The sequence below is a fragment of the Sus scrofa genome, chromosome 6 (genome assembly GCF_000003025.6).
Source record: "Sus scrofa isolate TJ Tabasco breed Duroc chromosome 6, Sscrofa11.1, whole genome shotgun sequence".
Taxonomy (NCBI): domain Eukaryota; kingdom Metazoa; phylum Chordata; class Mammalia; order Artiodactyla; family Suidae; genus Sus; species Sus scrofa.
In genome coordinates this window covers 75,892,583-75,913,081 of record NC_010448.4, presented here as the reverse complement: position 1 = coordinate 75,913,081, position 20,499 = coordinate 75,892,583, and the positions used below count along the sequence as shown (strand labels likewise).

The following is a 20,499-nucleotide window of genomic DNA, read 5'->3' as shown; positions in this document are numbered from 1 at the left end:
GGTCTTTAACCCAGGTGTGCATCAGAACTGTCTGGGAAGCTTTACACCATCCAGATGCCCAGGCCCAGGGATGCAGCCTCAGGAGCCCTGACTGGAGGGGTGAGGGGGCCCAGGAATCTGTGTCTTTACAAGAATCTTCAGGGGAATCTGGCATGAGCTCTGAGAAGCACTGGCCCAGCAAGAAAATCTGAAAGTAGCAGGAACTGTCAGCTGTTGGAAGTGCCACACCGCCTAGTGGAGCCACAATAGGGAGACCGTGGCCCCCCAGAAACTGCTGATTCCAGGTGTGGGGAGGGGTATCAGGGTGGGGACAGGGGGGATACTTTGGGGGACAATATGGTGGGGATGGCTGACACTCTACCCCGGCCCACACATTAGAATCACCAGGCAGCTTGTTGCAACATCCCAACGTCCAGACAGAATCTCCAAGGGGGAGGATGGTGCTAGTTTGTTTGTTTGTTTCTTTAAGATTTTTATTTTTTCTATTGTGCTAGTTTTTAAACAGCTTCCAGATGATTCTAATTTAAGAACCATTGGCGTGGTTGGCTGAGAACCCAGGCTCTGGAGGTCACCTGTCCGGGCTCAAACCTGTTTTCCCCACTTAACAGCTCTGCGACCCGGGCAAGTGCCTTCCTTTCTCAGTGCCCCAGTTTCCTTGTCTTTAAAGTGAGGGCAATATTTGCAACTACCTGTCAGCCGGCCGGGAAGAGCAAACAAGATGACATGCGTAAGGTGACAGCACACGCCGGGCACGTGGCTCACCCTCATCATCACTGGAATGATATTGACCCTGTGGGAAAGGTTCCCGTGGACCCTGTCCAGTTGTCCAGAATTCCTTTCCGGCCATCCTCCCATGGAGCCCCCGCAATCCCAGCCCCACCCCCCAACCCCAGGGCTACGGGGGAAGGTACAGGAGATCACGGGATGGGGCAACCTCCTGCTAGGGCCCTGCAGTTACTGCTTCCTAATCTTGAATAAAGCATATGAGTCAGGCACGTCCAGTGACGCCGGAGCTGTAAATCCCCACAAGAAAGACAGGCTGTGGCTTCCTGTCCGGGCAGGAGCCTCCTCCTGGGTCAATCTTATGCAGCTGAGAACAGCAGGGCAGGACCTGAGGTTTGCCAGGACAGCCCCCCCCGTCCTCCTCTCCCCCCTCCTCCTCTTCCTCCCAAATCTGACCTCTGGGTCCCCAAAGGGGCTTTGTCCCCTATTAGAACACATGAATTTGGAGCATATACAGACAGCAGTCCCTTGGAGAGGGCCTGGGGATGTTACACGGGAAGGCAGTGGCCAACGAGCGGACTCTTGCCTCCAGGCTTGAAGGCTTGATAAGGCAGCTCATGCTTTTAGGAGCCACCCACCCTATCTCTATGGGATCCCAGGTCTCAGCCCAGTGTCACTGAGGGTCCAGCACTGAGTGCCAGCTCTGGAAGCATCCCCTTGATGCCTGTTGATGGCATCTTTCACCTGCTGACTCCATGACACTTGTCAAGAGGCCAAGCTGGATGTCACAGGGAGCATGAGTGGTCCAGAATGTGGAGGCCACAAAGACCAGCCTGGCTGTGGTGGGCAGCATAAAGGCCCCTAAATATGTCTACATCCTAATCCCCAGAATCTAAGGATGTGTTACCTTATAGGGCCAAGGGGAACCAAGGTTGGAGATGGAACTGAAGTTGTAAATAAGCTGACTCGGAGATGGTGGAGGGGGCCCAATGTCATCATAAGGGGCCTTATAAGTTGAAAAGGCAGGTGGAAGAGTTGGAGAAATATTTGGAGATACTACACTGCTGGCTTTGAAGGTGGAGGAAGAGGCCACAAGCCGGGGAATGCAGGAGGCCTCTAGAAGCTGGAAAATATAAGAGAACAGATTCTCCCCTAGAGTTGCCAGAAGACACACAGCCTTGCCAATCTCCAACCTCAACTATGAGATGATACATTTGCATTGTTCTAAGCCACTAAGTTCGTGGTCATCTGTGACAGCCAGAGAGGAAACAAATACACTGGCTCTAGCCTTTGCAGTGTGGACAGGTGAATATCATCTTCCGTGGCTTCAAACAAGGATTTATTTTGCTTCCTCTGTTTTGAGGTTAGATTTCTAGGCTGCCTGATTGTTCCACTCACACCTGGAGCACAGGTTACCAACTTGAGGTGTGAAAACTTTCTAGATCTTTCTCCTGGGTCCACCCAGCACCCGCTGGCTAGTCTGAGAGCATCTGGGGGTGAGAAAAACCTGCTTGGAAACTCAACCCCATTCTTACAGTTTTAGGCACTGGCCTTCTAGAGTCACACACCCCAACCCAAACTGTGATTTTCTTACAGACATGGAGAACAGACTTGTGGAGAACAGACTTGTGGGTGCCAAGGGGGAGGAGGAGGGAGTAGAATGGACTAAGAGTTGGGGTTAGTAGATGCAAACTCTTACATTTAGAATGGATAAGCAGTGGGGTCCTATTCATTGCACAGGGAATTATATCCAATCCCTTGGGATAAAACATGATGGAATATGAGAAAAAGAATGTATATATGTGTATGACTGGGTCACTATGCTGTACAGCAGAAATTGGCACAACATTGTGAATCAACTATAGATCAACTGAAAAAAAAATAGGAGTTCCCACTGTGGCTCAGCAGGTTGAGACTCCGACAAGTCTCCATGAGGATGCAGGTTCGATCCCTGGCCTTGCTCAGTGGGTTAAGGGTCCAGTGTTGCCACAAGCTGTGGTGTAGTTCATAGATGTGGCTCAGATCCCGTGTTGCTGTGGCTGTGGTGTAAGCTGGCAGCTGCAGCTCCGATTCAACCCCTAGCCCAGGAACTTCATATGCCGGCAGATGCGGCCCTAAAAATAAATACATAATTTAAAAACATACGATTTTCTCACCATCTTCATTTGCTCAGCTTCCCTTGGAGGGGGGCTTATTTTGTTAAAATCTGGTCACACGAGGGGCCTTTGGCCTCTGTTCCAGAGATGTAAGTCAGTCATGGTGAAGAGGGGGTGTTGGGGGCAGGCTGTGGTATCGTCTCTAACCACCCAGCTGGGGCTGGCTTGAGTTGTTTCTGGGTTTTGCATCTCCAGAGAGAATGGGGGGCTGGAAGAGACAAGCAAAGAGGGTGCTGTCCTGGGGCTCCATGGCAAGCCTGCTTGGCCTTTTTGGGGTGCCCATGGCCTCCCCACAGGTAGGAAAGAGGATGTCGCCGAGGGCACACAGCAGGCCTCCCCATGCTCCACACACATTGGCTTCCCCCACTGCCACACTCACCGCGCAACCTTCAGGCCACAGGCCAGACACTCGCCTGCTGTGCTCACTTGGTCCTGGCAGCCTGACCTTGACCCCTAGGCTTGCATTTCTGTGTCTGTATCATTGCAATTGTCCATGGTGGCCTTACCTCCTCCTGTGGCCAAGGCAGTGCACTCTCAGTCTTACCAAAATGTGGGCTCATCAGCCTCAAATTCCTGGGGGGCCAGGCAAGCAAATGCTTCCACTGGAAGAAACTGCTCTGTTCCTGCTTTCATGTTCTAAGTCCAAAGAAGGCCCGAATTAGACTCAAAGCATTTGTGTTTCTGTAGATGTATTAGCCAGTGATCCCACACAGAACACATATGTAACTGACACATGTCTGGAGAAACCACCCACCCCCTCTTCCCGCTCCCCAGTGCTCAGAATGATTCATTCCCAGAGCTGTCTCAAGAGCGGTCTCAGTGGGTCCAGCCCCACTAGGCCCCCCTCTCCTGAGGCTGAGCAGGCTATGGGAACATTGACCAGGGGTCCAGAGAAAGCCTAGGACTGATATTACCAGGGGTCTCCCCTTCTGCAGAGAGAGGCCCTGGGCCACTGATGCACCCTATGTATTATATTAAAGACATTTTTCACCCCTGCACCCAATTTGCCCAAACTCCAGGAATTCCCCAGATAATTTTCACTTCTGAGAAATCCCAGGAGGTTTTAGAACTAAGCCAGATTTCTGAACGTCAGATGATGAGGCATTTCTAAGGCTAAGGGTGACAACCCTTGCTTCAACATGCATCTAGGAGCACCTACTGTGTGCTGGGTGGGATAGAGTTCAACATCGAGCTTGGGAGTTAGAATGCTGGTCCTGCCTTGATCTGAATGGACTTCCACTCCTTCCCTGTGGGTAAGGCTAGGGGCCAAATCTCCCCTGTCCTGAGATATTAAGGCATTTGTTCCCCTGCAGAGTGAGAAGCAATCAGACCAAAGCAGGATCCTGGTCCTCCCTCCGTTTGGACATACCTGCCAAGAGGGCAGAGGAGATGCACGGATGTTTCGAGAACCCAAAGTGAATTAGGTCCCAAACAGAGGATTTGCGTGTGTGTGTCTTTCATCCGCATGAAAGACAAGAAATGAGGTCCTGCTTCTTGGGAGGTCAAGGGGAATCAAGCCCGAGAACCAAGTGGGTCACAGGTGAGGCATGAACACTTCCTGGGGATGTTCCAAGCAGGTGTTGCATCTGGAAGCGTGGGGGTCTCTCGATACTTATTGTTCACGGGCCTGTCTCAGTGTCCACCACCCAGGCCAGTGTCCCGCCCCATGGGGAGAGGATGCTGGGAGGACGGGCTCAGGGCAACATGTGCCACCACTTGAAGGAGAAGGGCTGCCGGCGCACGTTGGTGCCGCAGTGCACCTCCCCGTGCAGCATGTGGTACGGGGTGAAGTCGTCGATGAAGGTGCAGTGGAGGCCCAGTGGCTCCAGCAGGGAGCGCACCTTCTCCTCCAGGCAGCAGCGGCCATTGATGATGGGCCCGAAGGGCTTGGGGATGCCCAGGTGCTTCCCCAGCACCAGCATGTTCACCTGCAAAGAAGGGGGAGCTCAGGTCAAGGGCAGCACTTCATCATCAGCTCGCCCTCCAGCCCCTTCCCTGTACCAGCAGGGAGCCTTGCAAATAGCTACTCGCCCCTTCAGGCAATGGGAGAGGAACTTGGGCTGGTAAGAACTCTAGCCAGCTGGGCATGCCCAGGGACACATCTGCAGAGCTCACAATGACAATTAATTTCCCTGGTGACTGCCCTCCTTTTTGGTGGATTGTGGCGGTTGCCATGTCTGTGCTGCAGAATCCCAAACTCCTAGGCTGTAGCTGATTGGACCATGGTAGTCATATAACCAATGCTGGACCAATCAGGTTCTCTCTCTCTCAGGTACTTGAAGTTGACATGGTGGGAGAGTTGAGTCAGTCTCTGTGTCTATATTTCTGTGTGGCCGTATTTATCCCACGGGATAGAGAAGCCAAGGAAGTCAAGCAAAGCGGGGGTGGGGGGTGGGGGAGATGAATGATGTAGACAAGAGATAGTTCCAGACCCTCTTGATGCCCCCACAGCAGCCACCCTTGCCCTTGGCTTTCCTGGCGTCCTTATATTAAATCTCCTCTCTGGCTGAAGCCGGCTTGGGTGTCCTCTCTGTCCTGCAAACACAAGAACCTAGACCACTGCACAAGCTTCTGGGAGCACATGCATAATGGCAAGGCCTCCTTAGAGATGCAGGAAAGTGAGGGGTGATGAGAGGCTTTGTAAGTGGGGAAATCGAAGAGGGCAGAAAGTTAGCCAGAAAGGGGAAGGAAAAAGCAGGGATGGAGCAACGGTGTTGTGGACAGACTCCCTGCAAGGCTCGGATGGTGGGTGAGTCTAGTTCCTCTGGGGGATGGGGTGGGGGGAAGAGGAAGGAGGGAGGGGGTGACCGCAGCAGTGCTACTCAAAGTGTGGGCCTCGAGAGCAAATTCAGCACCAGCTGGATGCTCACTTGTTAGAAAGGCAGCAGCGTCTCAGGCCCTATCTCAGACCTGCTGGATTGGAACCCCCGAGGTGGGGCCCCAGTGGTCTAGATGTTCCAGATTCAAGTTTAAGGGTCAGGGGCACCAGAGGCAGAGCCCTCAGGGCTCAGTCACAGGAAGCATGAAGCCCTCTTGGACCTCCAGTCCTACCTCTTAGGCTGGAAGTGCTCTGTCCCATCTCTGATGACAACATCACTTCATTATATGAAATAGATTGTTGAGACATGCCCTCAGAGAGGTAAAGAGAGTTCCCCCTGCCCGGATTTGCCTGAAAGCTCCTTGGGAGCAGGGATCAGCCTTGGTCTTCTCTGAAACTCACACACGGGGTGCCCTAAATATCTGGGGGATGAGTGAATAGCTGTGAACTGGGACAGAGGGAGCAGAACGGGCCCCTGAGCTTCCAGTGCCTGCTATGTGCTTTCCGTGCACAACCTCATGCAATCTTTTGTTCACGCCACAAATATCGAGGGGTCCCTGGGAGGAGAAGTCCCTGATGGCCTGAGAGCACGGGCTTGGCCAGTGAGCATCCCGAAGTGAGCATGCAGTCAGCCACCTAGAAGTCCTTCTGCCGGGCACCACGGATCCTCCCTGCCACCTGCCAATCCCCACCCAACAAGCCACCACAACCCCAAGTATGGTAGCGACCGAACATCTTGCCCACGGGGGAGTGGAGGCTCAGAGCCTAATTTGATGAACCCTCGAGTCACAGGTGGTGGCCTCACCAAATCAGGGAAGAAGGCCACCGCCTTTCTCTTCTCAGTCTTGAAGAGCTGGGGGATGTCAATGATGTCGCCCTCGGTCAGGCCCAGCTCCCGCTTCAGCACCTCTCGGTTCCAATCAATACAGCTCTGGGGGAGGAGAGAGAAGAGTCGGGGAGACTTGCTAGTGCTGGGGGGAACCCAAGGGGTCATGTCTGGTCAAGGACAGGCAGGACGCCCAAGTACCCATGGATCAACTCTACATAAGCCTTCTCTTTGTGCCCTTTCATTGAAATATACCTGCCCCAGATCCCACCCTCCACAGACCTAAGAGTGTTCCAGAATGTTCCATCCTTGAGCTTCACCCTTCTCTAGATCCTTCACTCCTTAGGGGAATCTCCTTCAGTGTTAGGGTTTAAAACATCAGACACTGGGAGTTCCTTGGTGGCCTGGAGGTTACAATTAGACAACTCTCTAATCTCTATCTTCTGACCACTTTGTAAAGCCCAGCTTCTCTCCTGAGCTCAGACTTGTAAGTATAACCAGTATTTTGAATCTTCACTTGGATGTCTGAAGGCACATTGGATGTGATGGGTCCAAAGATAAACTCTGCCCCCACCCCCTTTTATGGCCATACCTGCAGCACATGGAAGTTCCCAGGCTATGGGTTGAACTGGAACTGGAGCTGCAGCCACCGGCCTAAGCCACAACCACAGAAACGCAGGATCGAGCTGCCTCTGTGACTTATGCCACGCCTTGTGGCAACACTGGATCCTTAACCCACTGAGCCAGGCCAGGGATGGAACCCACATCCTCATGGAGACTATGCCAGCTTAACCCGCTAAGACAAGCTATTCCTTTCGACCTGCTCCCACCGCATTCTTCAGCTCTGTAAATGGAATCACTGCCCGGGGCCCAAAACTTTGACTTCATTCTGGATATCTCCTTTCGCTCACTTTATATCCATCAACAGCTCTGCCTCCAAAATATAACCCCACTCTGACCCATTCCCACCACCTCTACTGCCTCCACCTCAAGGATGAAAAATGTTGCCATCAAGCCAGCAGCTAAGCAACCATCCTGAGGGGGTTCAGGACAGAAAAAAAGCAGGATCCTCACCCTCAATAGCTGAGGTGCTTATTAAAGGAGTGATTTAAATGGGCCCGACTCTCTCATCTTCCTATTTGTTTTTTGTCTTTTTTAGAGATGCGCCCGAGGCACATGGAGGTTCCCAGGCTAGGGGTCTAATCTGAGCTGTAGCCGCTGGCCTACACCACCGTCACAGCAATGCCAGATCCGAGCCACGTCTGCCACCTACACCACAGCTCACGGCAACGCCGGATCCTTAACCCAGGCCAGAGATCGAACCTGCAACCTCATGGTTCCTAGTCAGATTCGTTTCCACTGAGCCACGATGAGAACTCCTATTTTGGGGGGTTTTTTGGCCCGTCCCTGAGGCCTGGGGAAGTTCCTGCGCAGGGATCCAACCTGAGGCACAGCAATGACAACACTGAACCTTAACTGCTAGGCCACCAGGGAACTCTTGCATCTTCCCTTACGTAGAAAAGTGTGCTAAATTCATGAACTTGAGAGGACTGGTTTTCTTTAATTAACAGTTCTCTGATGTTCCCACTACGTGGTTTTTGCAGCAAAACTCCTCTATCTTGGCCCCTCCCTTACCTTTTTGGAGCTGTCCCTCAGAGCCACCTGAGAGGCCATCTTCCAGGCTTACACCCTCAGAAAGTCCGCCAAATAAAACATAACGCTCAACTTTTAAGCTGTGCATTTTTTTTCAGTCACAATGTGGTAGACAGGTGTCTTCTCCTGCCAGCTGCCTGCAGCAGCTGCCCATCTGGCCTCCTTGTGTGTTTTGTTTGTTTGTTTTTTGCTTTTTAGAGCCGCATCCACAGCATATGGCAGGTCCCAGGCTAGGAGTCAAATGGGAGCTACAGCCACCGGCCTACACCATAGCCATGCGGGATCCAAGCCGCATCTGCGACCTACACCACAGCTCACAGCAACACAGGATCCTTAACCCACTGATCGAGGCCAGGGATCGAACCTGAGTCCTCGTGGATACTAATCGGATTTGTTTTTGCTGCCCCACAGCAGGAACTCCCTGGCCTCTTTGCTTCATCGGTTCTTGCTCCACCGTGAGCCTCAGACCTCGGTTCATATCCCGGTCCCCCGCCCTGCCCACCTGCCCCTCGGGGCCCCCAGCCCTCGTACCTGCACAAACTTATTATAGCTGATGAGGCTTCCACTGGAGAGGACCTGGTTGAGGGAGATGGTGTTGACATTCTGAGTGCCTGTGAAGCGGGGAGAGACATGAAGGGAGGGGAGGGAATGATGCCAGCGGTGAGGGCCACCAGCAGGGAAGTAGTCAGGCGGGGGCCAAGCTGCAGGTACCCGTCTTGCTGAGTCAGCAGCTCCCTGGCCTTTCTGCTCGGCCACTGGCCAAGTCTGGGTGTGTGCGGAGGGCAGGGGCTGGTTGCTTCAGGGCTATGAACTTGACACCTTCCTTTAAGGACAGTGGAAATGGTGCTTCCTTTTATTGGAAATGTACACACACACACACCCAGGGCAGTGGGTGATGATTTGCTCTTTTTGGCTAGTGGTGGAGCGGGGAGTTGGGTCACCCACCTGCCCACCAGTGCTGGCCCTGATGGACACCTTTGGACCCTGTCCCTGACCTCCATGCAGAGGTGACTCCACGGCAAAGGGGCCCTGCCAGGCCCAGTTCTCCTGCCTGCTGGATGAGATGCCCCTGGAGAAGTTCAGGGAAGGGGAGGTTAGAGCCAAAGGCTCACAGCCGTTATGGCTGCCATTTATTAAGCTCTGACCCTGTGCAGGCCCTGAGTTCAGTGTTCTACATTTAGGCCCCATGGCAACCCTGCCAGGTATGTTTTTGGCCACACCCACAGCACGCAGAAGTTCCCCAGCCAGGCATCTAATCCACGCCACAGCAGTGCCCCAAGCCACAGCAGTGACAACACTGGATCCTTAACCCACTGAGCCAACAGGGAATTCCCCAGTATGCATTATCATCCCCACTTTACAGATGAGGAAACTGAGGCTCAGGGAGGTAAAAAGACTTGCCCCAGATCTTGCGTCTAGGAAATGAGGTGCTTATGATTCAAACCCCAGTCTAGTGCTCAGGAAGGACTGAAGCCTTGACCAAGGGAAAGAAGAGGGATGCTGGACCCACTTGCCCACCTGCAGGCCTGGCTTTCCCCCACCCCAGATGGACTCAGACAGCTAGGGTCCAGGCTCACCTCCCCTCTCTAAGCCTCCCATGCTTGAGTGGGAAGCAAAGTGACAGTGATCCTCAAAGGCTCTCTAAGGTCAAATGGGATAATATGCACAGACCACACAGCCTGGTACTTGGCACACAGGAGCTGACCGCTAAGGAGCACAGGGCCTCCTGGGCCACTGCCCTGGGTGACAGCTCTCCAGGGCCACACAGTGGCTATGTGTAGCCTGACAGCTATGAATTTCCTCACTGTCCTTCTCATCTGGGCTTTAGGAAAAACGGTTCAGAAGTTCCTGTTGTGGCGCAGCAGAAACAAATCCAACTAGTCTCCATAAGTATGCGGGTTCGAGCCCTGGCCTCGCTTAGTGGGTTGAAGGCTCCGGCGTGGCCATGAGCTGTGATGTAGGTCGCAGATGTGGCTCGGATCTGGCACTGCTGTGGTTCTGGCATAGGCCAGCAGGTATAGCTCCAATTTGACTCCTGGCCTGGGAACTTCCATATGCTGGGGGTACAGCCCTAAAAAGCAAAAAAAAAAAAAAAAAAAAAAGGAAAAAAGAAAGAAAAATTGTTCAGCCTCTTTCTGAGCCTTGTTCACTGTAAACTGGGTACTTCCAGGAAAAGAAGAAGACGGCCCACCCTGTGCCTGGCACATGACATTTGGATTGGAGGATTTTTCAGGTTTGGTCTGGGCTCAAAGGAGGCTCCTCATGGTTCCAATGGGAGCAGTGGGGTGGGGAAAATTGTATTTCTCCCACTTTGCAGCCGGAGCTCCAGGGTGATGATCGTGAGGGGCAGTAAGGGGACGGGGGAAGTTATGCTTGGGAGCGTCTCAGTTCTGTGGAGGCTTTTCTCCTGGAGGTAGGTTCGGACCAGGGTGGGACTGTTTATGAATCCAGGCTCCAAGCTCCCAGTAGGTGCTCCATTAACCAATCATATTTCACTCACAAAATACAAATGGTTAAGATTTTTAAGCCAGTGAGGGCAGAGTGTTACATCCCAAGTGCTGGGCCCTTCCTAGCAGAGGGCCCTGTGTGACTGCACTGGTCACACGCCCTCCAGGGGCCATGTGTCCGCTCTGGCCACGCCCACCCCAAGCCCATCATCCACCACGGTGCTCATCATTCACCTCCGTCCTGCCATGGATGCTGGTGGCTGGTGAAGCAGGGGATCTCGAATTTAAGGGGACAGCCCTGCCTTAAAATGGGCCATTCCTCTCTCAAGCCACGATGTGTGCTGATAGAGGTGAGGGGGCCGGGAAAGCTGGGATGAGGGACATGGCACTGGTACCCACCAGCAACCCCTTGGAACAGGAGAGCACTGCCGTGGCCCCACTTCTGCTTTTCCTGGAAGAGCTTGAAGCAGGCGCTAGGGCTGGCCAGGAGCATCCGGAAGCCCTGTGTGAGAGAGCAGACCTGGCTGAGCTCCCCAGCCTCATCATGGCTCCCTGGAGTCCTCCCCTGACCCGGAATTGTCCCCCAGGTCCTTACCTTCCCATCAGGGGCAGGGACAAAGCTCAGAAACTCATCCACGTGGCCCACAGACAACCAGTCCACAAAGAGCTCCACGGGGGGCTGCACCTTCTGCGCGTGGAGGAAGTTCCGTACCACTGGGGTGACCCTACGACCCCTTGACCTGGGGCCCAAAGGGATGAGAAAAGTTGCTTGGAGTTCCCACTGTGGCTCAGCAGGTTAAGAATCCGACTAGTATCCATGAGGATTCAGGTTCAATCCCTGGCCTTGTTCAGTGGGTTGAGGATCTGGCGCTGCTGCAACCTGTGGCGTAGGTTGAGGAGGTGGCTCGGAACTGGCATTGCCGTGGCTGGGGCATAGGTCTCAGCTGCAGCTCTGATTCAACCCCTAGCCTGGGAACTTCCATATGCTGCAGGCGAGGCCACAAAAAGCCAAAAAAAAAAAAAAAGTTGCTTAAGGGGTTCTCACTGTAGTGCAAAGGGATTGGTGACGTCTCTGGAGCACTGGAACTCAGGTTCGATACCTGCCCAGCACAGTGGGTTAAGGAGGATCTGGTGTTGCCACAGCTGCGGTGTAGGTTGCAGTCGTGGCTCAGATCCAATCCCTGGCCCTGGCCCAGAAACTCCATATGCCTCGGGGCTGCCAAAAAAGAAAAAAAGGTACTTATACATTGTGGTTCTAAACAGCAATGGAATGACAAGAGTTCAAGGAGTTCCCATTATGGCTCAGTGGTAACGAACCCAACTAGTATCCATGAGGATTCGGGTTCGATCCCTGGCCTTGCTCAGTGGGTTAAGGATCCGGCATTGCCATGAGCTACAGTGTAGACCACAGATGAGGCTCAGATCTGGCGTTGCTGTGGCTGTGGTGTAGGCCAGCAGCTGTAGCTCCAATTCAATCCCCTAGTCTGAAAGCTTCCATATGCCTCAGATGTGGCCCTAAAAAGACAAAAAAAAAAAAAAAAAAGAATTCAAGATTCCAGCAACATTTGCAAAAATCATGCATTGCTTTTGTAATCAGGAAGAGTATCCATCCATCTATCTGTCTATCTATTTACCTATCTATCTACCCATCCACATTTTTAAGTTACATCCAAGGTGAGTTCTTGCCGAGGCAGACACAGGACAGGTCAATCATACCAGGTCAGTGACCCACCCAGGTCTCACTGTCCAGGCAAATCCTCAGAACCACCCTCAGATCCCATCCTCACATTAAGAGGCTGACTTCATTCCCATATTCAATCAAGGGCTGGGCAGTTCTTCCTAGAGTTTGATTTGCATCTCTCTTGCTGCAGCCTGACCTTCTTGCACATCAGTGGGGCGAGAGGGCCATCTTGTCTCCCAGCCCCAGCATTTTATGTTGATGAATTTAAATCTAATTCTTCTTTTGCCTTCTGAAAAAGTATCTAATGCTCTGGCCCAAATGTCCTCTTTCTGTGAGGTCATGCGTTGAGGGCGGGGAGTCCCCTCCAGAGCCTCTTGTTTCACCTGCTATTTGATCGCAAGTCTGTTCTAAGTGCTTTGCTGAACTTGGCTGGCTCTGTCTTGGTTTATTCCACAGCAAATAACTATTACCATATAATTCCTTTTCTTCTCCATCAGTACCTCTGTGTCACATGCTGAACAGGACATAATCTGTTCCTCTCTCTTTGTGTTAATACTGTCTCACTTTTCACATCCAATCCTTCCCTTCTGCTCTCAGGAAAAGACCTGATATTAGTCATTTACATCATAGTATGAACAAGCATTGATTTAAATGCAATTTCTCCCAGGACTATTGAGACTTAAAGCTTTTTCTTCTAAAACTATTAATTGATAGCAACATCTATTTATTTTTCTGAGTTGGAAGACCTGGGTCTAGTCATCACTTTGCCTTCTGTGTGACCTTTCCCAGGTCACTCGCCTTCTCTGGGCTCACTTATAAAATGAAAGGGTTGAACCGAGTGATCTCTTAGGTCCCTGCTTGCTCTGGTCTTATCAAAGTCCCCGAGGTAAGTGTGGCCAATGTCAGGAGAAGGGGCCACTGCTCCCACCACCATCAGGTCCAGGTCCACAGTTTCATTACTCCTTCTCTCTGGTTCTCTTCCGGGAGTGGGACGGCCCCTCCCCCCACATCGTCACCCTCCCCACCCTCAGCTTCCACCCGACTCCTCTCTCACCCGGGCAGGTGGCCCCCAATGAGGATCCTCCCCAGGGGGTACTCCTTTCCGTTGGCCGCCACCGGTGGGCTGACCTCCAGGTTCCCAAAGGAGTCCAGGCCACTCACAGAGTTGTCTCGTGGCTCCCGAGTCACGTAGCCGAAATCTGGACCCTGGTAGAAGGGAAACTGAGTTAGGCTGGGAGTGGGGAGGCTCACCAGGAAGAGTGAATCAACTTGCTGGGCTCCGAGCTCCTTAAAGATGGGACGGGAGTGGCCACCCATTCTTCAGAGGGAAATACTGAGTCAAACATGGAGATCTGACTATCCATGGTTGACGCACATTCGGACAGCCATGCCTACCAAAGCTGGGAGACACACAGCCCCCTGGCCCTGCTGCCATGTTCGAGCGTGTTATTCCCCGTGGTCACGGGGAGTCAGCTGAGAGGCTCTAGCTGCTCCCCATGGGACACAGAGCCTGAGGCCACGGCCACCCCCTTTACCCTCTGAGGCCTTTCTGCCAAGTCCAGCCCAAGGGCAGGTATCTGACTACGCTAGAGCTGCCAATTCTTGGGGACAAAGAGACTGGTGATGGTCCTCAGAGCCTCAATTTTTCAACTCTGGAAAAGGGGAGAACTCTCCAGGGCCAACTCTTAGAAAGAAACTAGATAAGACTGAGCCCCAAGAGAGAACTCCTCCCACCTCTCTGATGCAGTGCAGGGTCGGAGAGGCCTTCCTTTCTCTATGGCACAAAGGGAACCCCTCTTCTTTTCTCAGGGTGGAGGTCCACTAAGACACCCTCTTCATTTATTGCCAGTAATAATATCTGCTGTCTATGTTGTATGTTTTCTCCATGTAGGCATGGGGAGCCTCACCAACACCTGTGAGAACAGGGCTAACATAGCATTTTTACTGATGAGGAAGCAGGCTCAGAGAGGGGGACCTACTCAGCAAGGTCGCTCAGTATATGAGTGACAAAGTCACGTTATTCAGACTGCAAAGCTTTGTGTGTGTGTGTGTGTGTGTGTGTGTGTGTCTTTTTAGGGATGCACCTGTGACATATGGAAGCTCCCAGGCTAGGGGTCGAATCAGAGCTGCAGCTGCTAGCCACAGCCACAGCAAGGCAGGATCCAAGCCGGATCTCCCCTTTTCCAGCCACAGCTCACAGCAATGCAGATCCTTAACCTGCTGACCAAGGCCAGGGATTGAACCCGCATCCTCCTGGATACTAGTTGGATTCATTACCATTGCACTACAAGGGAACTCCTAAAGCCTATGTTCTCGAGCGCTGCACTGTCCTGCCTCCCCTCTCCATCTAGGGCTGCCAGATTTAGTAAATAAAGACAGAGGATCCCTGGTTCAACTTGAATTTAAGGTAAACAACAAATCGATTTTAAGTATAAGTATGGGATGTGGGATATACTTACACTTATTTAGTATAGGTATGGGATATACTTATTCTAAAAACAACTCATTGCTTAGCTGAGATTCAGACTGAACTGGGCATCTCCTCTCTCTAACCTGGCAACTCTATGCCTGTCCCTAAAGAACACAGCTCCCAGGCTGGCCCTCGAGGTAGTGTCCCTCGGCCCTCAGGGCCAGGCTGCAACCTAGACCACTCACCAGGATCCTTTTGAAAGGGAAGTCCTGCAGTTTCCCATTCCTTGGGGAGTCAAAGACCACCGGGAAAGTCTTGTGCGGCGCCTGGACATAGCCCAGCTCCATCTCGTCCTGCAAACATGAGGGATGCCCAGCTGTGGTCGGTTTCCAGCTGCCCCTGCTTGCCTGGCACTCAGCACTCTGGGAGAGTTCACGGGCGTTCTCTGCCTTGAGCCTGCTCTGTCCTTGGGGTGAGGAGGGCAGGGGCCATGATGTCTGCTGGCTGAAGGAGGGGCTAGAGGCTCAGAGAGGGGGTCCTTTGCCTGGGGTCACACAGGACCTAGCGTCAGGTCCAGAATGAATTAGAACATGGCCTTGGGGGTGTCCCTCAGCTGGGTCAGGGCAGGGTGGGTACTGAGAGGTGTGCAGGGTGGTCTGAATGGGACAAATGGGCTGCTGGGCATCAGCCAGCACATCTGGCCTCCACAAGTGGTCATGAGGGACTGAGGGCTGGACAGGGCTGAGGGGACCTGAGGAGGGACAGATGTGTCTCCTTTTCTCTTTTTTTCTTCTCTTTTTTCTTTTTTTTTTCTTTCTTTCTTTCCCTCTTTCTTTTTTTTTTTTTCCCAATGGCTGTACCCATAGCATGTGGAAATTCCTGGGCCAGGGACTGAATCCAAGCCATAGCTGCAGCAACACCAGTTCCTTTAACCACTGCACTGGGCCGGAGATCAAACCTGTGTCTCTGCAGAGACCTGGGCCGCTGCAGTTGGATTCCATTTTTTTTTTTTTTTTAGGGCCGCACCCATGGCATATGGAGGTTCCCAGTCTAGGAGTTGAATCAGAGCTGCAGCTGTGGGCCTACACCACAGCCACAGCAATGCGGAATCTGAGCCTCGTCTGTGACCTACACCACAGCTCATGGCAATGTGGGATACTTAACCCACGGAGCGAGGCCAGAGATCCAACCCGTGTCCTCATGGATACTAGTTGGGTTTGTTACTGCTGAGCCATGACGGGAACTCCTGCAGTCGGGTTCTTAACCCACTGTGCCACAGCAGGAACTCTGATCTGCCTTCTTTGCAAACACGTAAACACTCCTGGGTCAATCCTGAGCCCTGTGGTTCTGGAGGCAGAGATGGCCCAGCACTGATGAGCTGTGTATCCCCCACAAGGCTCACGGTTGCCTCACCCTGCCTTGTGCCTGGCCCTGCCCTAGGCCCTTTACAAATATTACCTCCTTTAGTCCTCATGACAAGCCTCTGTGCAGGCACCATGATGACCCCATATTATAGATGAGAAACAGAGAGACCTAGTTATTTGTCCAAGGGCACACAGCAAGTCAGCAGCATAGCCAGGATCCAAACCCAGCCTGTCTGGCTGCAGAGTCCAGCCCTGAACCACCTCCCTAGACGAAGCTCCAGCTGAAATGAAAACTAATTTGCTCAGCGTTCAAGGCCTCCTTCCGCAATTCTTGCCCTTCTCAGAACCTTGGCCCTGGCCAAAGAGAACTGCTGACATCCTTTCCACGCCTCCACGCATACCAGTCCTCTGCCAGGACCACCACTGAGTCCCAGCACAGCCTTTACCAGCTCTGTGGCCCTAGGCATTTGCCCCCCTGAGAGCTCCTTCTTTATGGGGGGGAGGGGGTGTTGACAGGGAGTTGCCAGGAAGATAAAGTGAGGCTGGGCGTAGCCCGCACTGAGTGCTCAATAAACGACAAAAATCGGGTCCAGCACAGATGCCTCCTCCAGGCAGTCTTCACTGATTCCCCAGATAGAGGCGAGGCTACCCTCTCCAAACCCGGCAGGCACTCCGCCACCGCCGCTGTGCTACATCTTAGACTGTTGGAGTAGGAGGGTTTGTTGCAATCCTTCTCCACATTAGGGCTTCTCAGCCTCAGCAAGAGTGACATTTGGGGCCGGAATATTCTTTGATGAGGGGCGGGGGGTGGGCGCTGTCCTGTATATTGTAGGATGTTTAGCAGCATCTCTGGACACCAGCCATTAGAAGCCAATGGCCCTCCCACCCTCAGTGTGACAACTAAATGTCTCCAGATACTGCCAAAGGTCCCCTGTGGGGACAAAGTCACCCGTGGAGACCCACTTGTCCAGGCTGCTGAGGCCAGGGAGTGTGCGCCCTGATGCTGCGGGTGAGTGGGTGCCCGAGTCTCCAGAAGGTTCTGAGAGTCAGGGAGAGCTCTAGGTCTAGAATGAAAAAGACCAGTGCCCTGGGGAGGCCAGCAGAGCCCCAGCCCCAGCAGCACCCGTGTGGGGACAAGCCAGCCCTTCTGCCTCCAGGACAGTGCCGGGCGAGGTGCTGCCTGGGGGCCCTAGTACCTGAATCCAGCGGTCATTGCGGTTCTCGTCCTGCGGGCAGATGGTCAGCTTGCAGCCAGCCCTCCTGGCCAGCTCTGCCACCGCATCCACAAAACCCGTGTTGTTCTTCACACTGCAGACAAGCCCGGGGAGAGGGGCTCAGGACAGAGCCAGGCCTGGGCGGGGGGAGGGGGTCAGAGGGGCCACCAGGGTCAGAAGGACACCCAGCTCCCCACCCCATCACTCACCGGCACACGTACACCTCCAGGGGCGGCAGGGTGCTGGGCGTCATGATCCAGGGCGCCACGCGGAACACCACGGTGTCCGTGAAGATGGGGGATTCGGAGAAATCCTGCAGGGGAAGAGCAGAGGGGAAGGAGCCAAGGGTCCAGAGCCCGGGGGTGTTTGAGGACCACCATGGACTTGAATGAGCTGCTTGCTCCAGAGTTTCTAGAGGCACCAGAAACGTCTGGAATCTTCCATGCCAGCAGTGGCCGTCTCGCCCGGGAATGGAGGTCTTTTCCCTCCCTCTCTGTCCTGCCCACCCTACCTCGTTGGAGTCATCCAGGAGGGTGACATGGAAGGAGATGAGTCCCGAGAAGCCGGCGTCGGGGAAGGAGAGGCCCTCCACGAAGAAGTGCTCCTCATCGCCATGGAAATGGGGCACCTCGTAGGCCAGCTTGTCCTGGCCCAGCACGTGCCTGTAGGCCTCACACGAGTCTTCAGGACCTGGAAGGGGACAGAAGGGGTGGCCACGGCCCTGGGGAGAAGAATGGCTGTGCCACCTCCCCAACAACGTGTAACCCAGGCAACAAGCCCTGCCTCTCACCTCCCTCGGGCAAAGGAGAAAAAGATGCTTAATATCCAGCATGGGCAGGGCTGGGGTGGGAGTGAGGAGGGCATCCCTTTCTATGATTGGTGTTCATATGCTTTGGATGGCAATTTTTGTTTGTTTGGGGCCAAAAGTGTGGCTTGTGGAAGCTCCCAGACTAGGGGTGGAATCAGCTGTAGCCGCTGGCCTACACCACAGCCACAGTAACATGGGATCTGAGCCGCATCTGTGACCTACATCACAGTTCATCGCAACCTGGGATCCTTAACCCACTGAGCAGGGCCGGGGATTGAACCTGCATCCTCATGACTACTAGTCAGGTTCATTACCACTGAACCACAACAGAAACTCCCTGGAGGGCAATTTGGTGGCATCTAACAAAGTCATGTTCACCCTTAATCAGCAATTCTACTTGTAAGGATCTCTCCCACAAAATCCATGTACAAGGATTCATTTATTCCCTATTTATTCACTCACTGAACAAATATTTACTGTGCACCTACTACGCATCTATGAGGTGTGGCTCTGGGCTCAAGACCCAGCCATGAACAAGGTCCCTGCCCTTCAGGAACCTATGTTGTTGTAAAATCGAAACACTGCAGGAGTTCCGGTCGTGGCTCAGTGGTTAACGAATCCGACTAGGAACCATGAGGTGGCGGGTTCAATCCCTGGCTTCGCTCAGTGGGTTAAGGATTCAGCGCTGCCGTGAGCTGTGGTGTAGGTTGCAGACATGGCTCAGGTCCCTCATTGCTGTGGCTCTGGCGTAGACCGGTGGCTACAGCTCCGATTCGACCCCTAGCCTGGGAACCTCCATATACTGCAGGAGGCGGCCCTAGAAAAGGCAAAAAGACAGAAAAAAAAAAAAATCAAAACACTGCAAAAACTGTACATTCAGAGGACCAGATAATTTACAGTACCTCCACACTTTGGCATACGTTGCCGCTGGGGAGGAGAGTGAAGCAGAGCTACATAAATACACAGAGACGTGCAGGATGTGTAACTCAATGAAAGAAACCATTTGGAAAGCAGAACAGGCACACATGGAGCTCCTGCCGTGGCTCAGAGGAAACAAATCTGACTAGGAACCGTGAGGTTGCTGGTTCAATCCCTGGCCTCTATCGGTGGGTTAAGGACCCCGTGTTGCCATGAGCTGTGGTGTAGGTCGCAGACGTAGCTCAGATCTGGCATTGCTGTGGCTGTGGCTGTGGCCGGCATCTGTAGCTCCAATTGGACCCCTAGCCTGGGAACTTCCATATGCCTCAGGTACAGCCCTGAAAAGCAAAATAAATAAATAAATAGAATATGTACACACACACACACACACACACACACACACCACTTTGCACATTTCTTGCATATAGAAAAAGCTGGGGAGTTCCGTGGTGGCCTAGTAGTTAAGGATCTGGCATTGTCACTGCTGTGGTGTGGGTTTGATCCCTGGCTCAGGAACTTCTGAATGCCAAGGACATGGCCCAAAAAAATATGTTAGGAAGAATCAACTATATTTTAAAAAGAAATTTTTTTAAAAGGATGAGCCCAGCCCAGTGCTGTTTGCCACCTACAGAAAAAAAAAAAAAAAAAAAAAAAAAGGCACAGCACTATTTACAATAGCCAAGACATGGAAACAACCTAAATGTCCATTGACAGAGGAGTGATCAAGAAGATGTGGTACATATACACAATGGAATATTACTCAGCCATTAAAAAGAACAAAATACCAGCATTTTTTGCAACATGGATGGACCTAGAAACTATCATGCTAAGTGAAGTCAGCTGTACAATGAGACACCAACATCCAATGCTTTCACTGACATATGGAAGCTTAAAAAAGGACAGACTGAACTTTGCAGAACAGATGCTGACTCACAGACATTGAAAAACTTACGGTCTCCGGAGGAGACAGTTTGGGGTGTTGGGGGGATGTGTCTGGGCTGTGGGATGGAAATGCTGTGAAATCAGATTGTTATGATCATTATACAACTACAGATGTGATAAATTCATTTGAGTAATAAAAAATTTAAAAAATATATATATAAAAACACCTAATCCAAAAAAAAAAAAAAAGGCAGGAAGAAGACACACCAAATTGTTAACAGTGAACACATTTTTTTAGATTTTTATTTTTTCTATTATAGTTTATTTACAATGTTCTGTCAATTTCTGCTGTACAGCAAAGGGATCCAATTACACATAAGTATGTGTATATATATATATTTTTTTTCTTTTTCTTACATTGCCCTCCATCATGTTCCATCACAGATGACCAGATAATAGCTTCCCGTGCTTTACAGCAGGATCTTATTGCTAATGCACTCCAAAATGGTAAACCCATTTTAAGAGTCAGGTTTTGGAGAAGGGATAGAGATTGACTGATTGATTGATTGATTGATATTTTTATTTTTGGCCATACCCAT

The 20,499-nt window shown here is 52.2% G+C and overlaps 1 protein-coding gene across 1 annotated transcript in view; it reads right to left on the bottom strand.

Moving 5' to 3' along the window:
* The window catches only part of PADI3 (peptidyl arginine deiminase 3), a 35,995-nt gene continuing 18,364 nt past the window's right edge, over nucleotides 2,869–20,499 (bottom strand). Inside the window, exons 7-16 of the mRNA XM_003127646.3 lie at nucleotides 17,804–17,982; nucleotides 17,502–17,605; nucleotides 17,275–17,386; nucleotides 14,960–15,067; nucleotides 13,359–13,510; nucleotides 11,219–11,363; nucleotides 11,023–11,125; nucleotides 8,708–8,787; nucleotides 6,503–6,628; nucleotides 2,869–4,807 (exon numbers count right to left, since the gene is read on the bottom strand). Coding sequence (XP_003127694.1) covers nucleotides 4,574–4,807; nucleotides 6,503–6,628; nucleotides 8,708–8,787; nucleotides 11,023–11,125; nucleotides 11,219–11,363; nucleotides 13,359–13,510; nucleotides 14,960–15,067; nucleotides 17,275–17,386; nucleotides 17,502–17,605; nucleotides 17,804–17,982 — 1,343 coding nt within the window. The 3' untranslated portion in view covers nucleotides 2,869–4,573. The remainder of the gene's footprint in view (nucleotides 4,808–6,502; nucleotides 6,629–8,707; nucleotides 8,788–11,022; nucleotides 11,126–11,218; nucleotides 11,364–13,358; nucleotides 13,511–14,959; nucleotides 15,068–17,274; nucleotides 17,387–17,501; nucleotides 17,606–17,803; nucleotides 17,983–20,499) is intronic.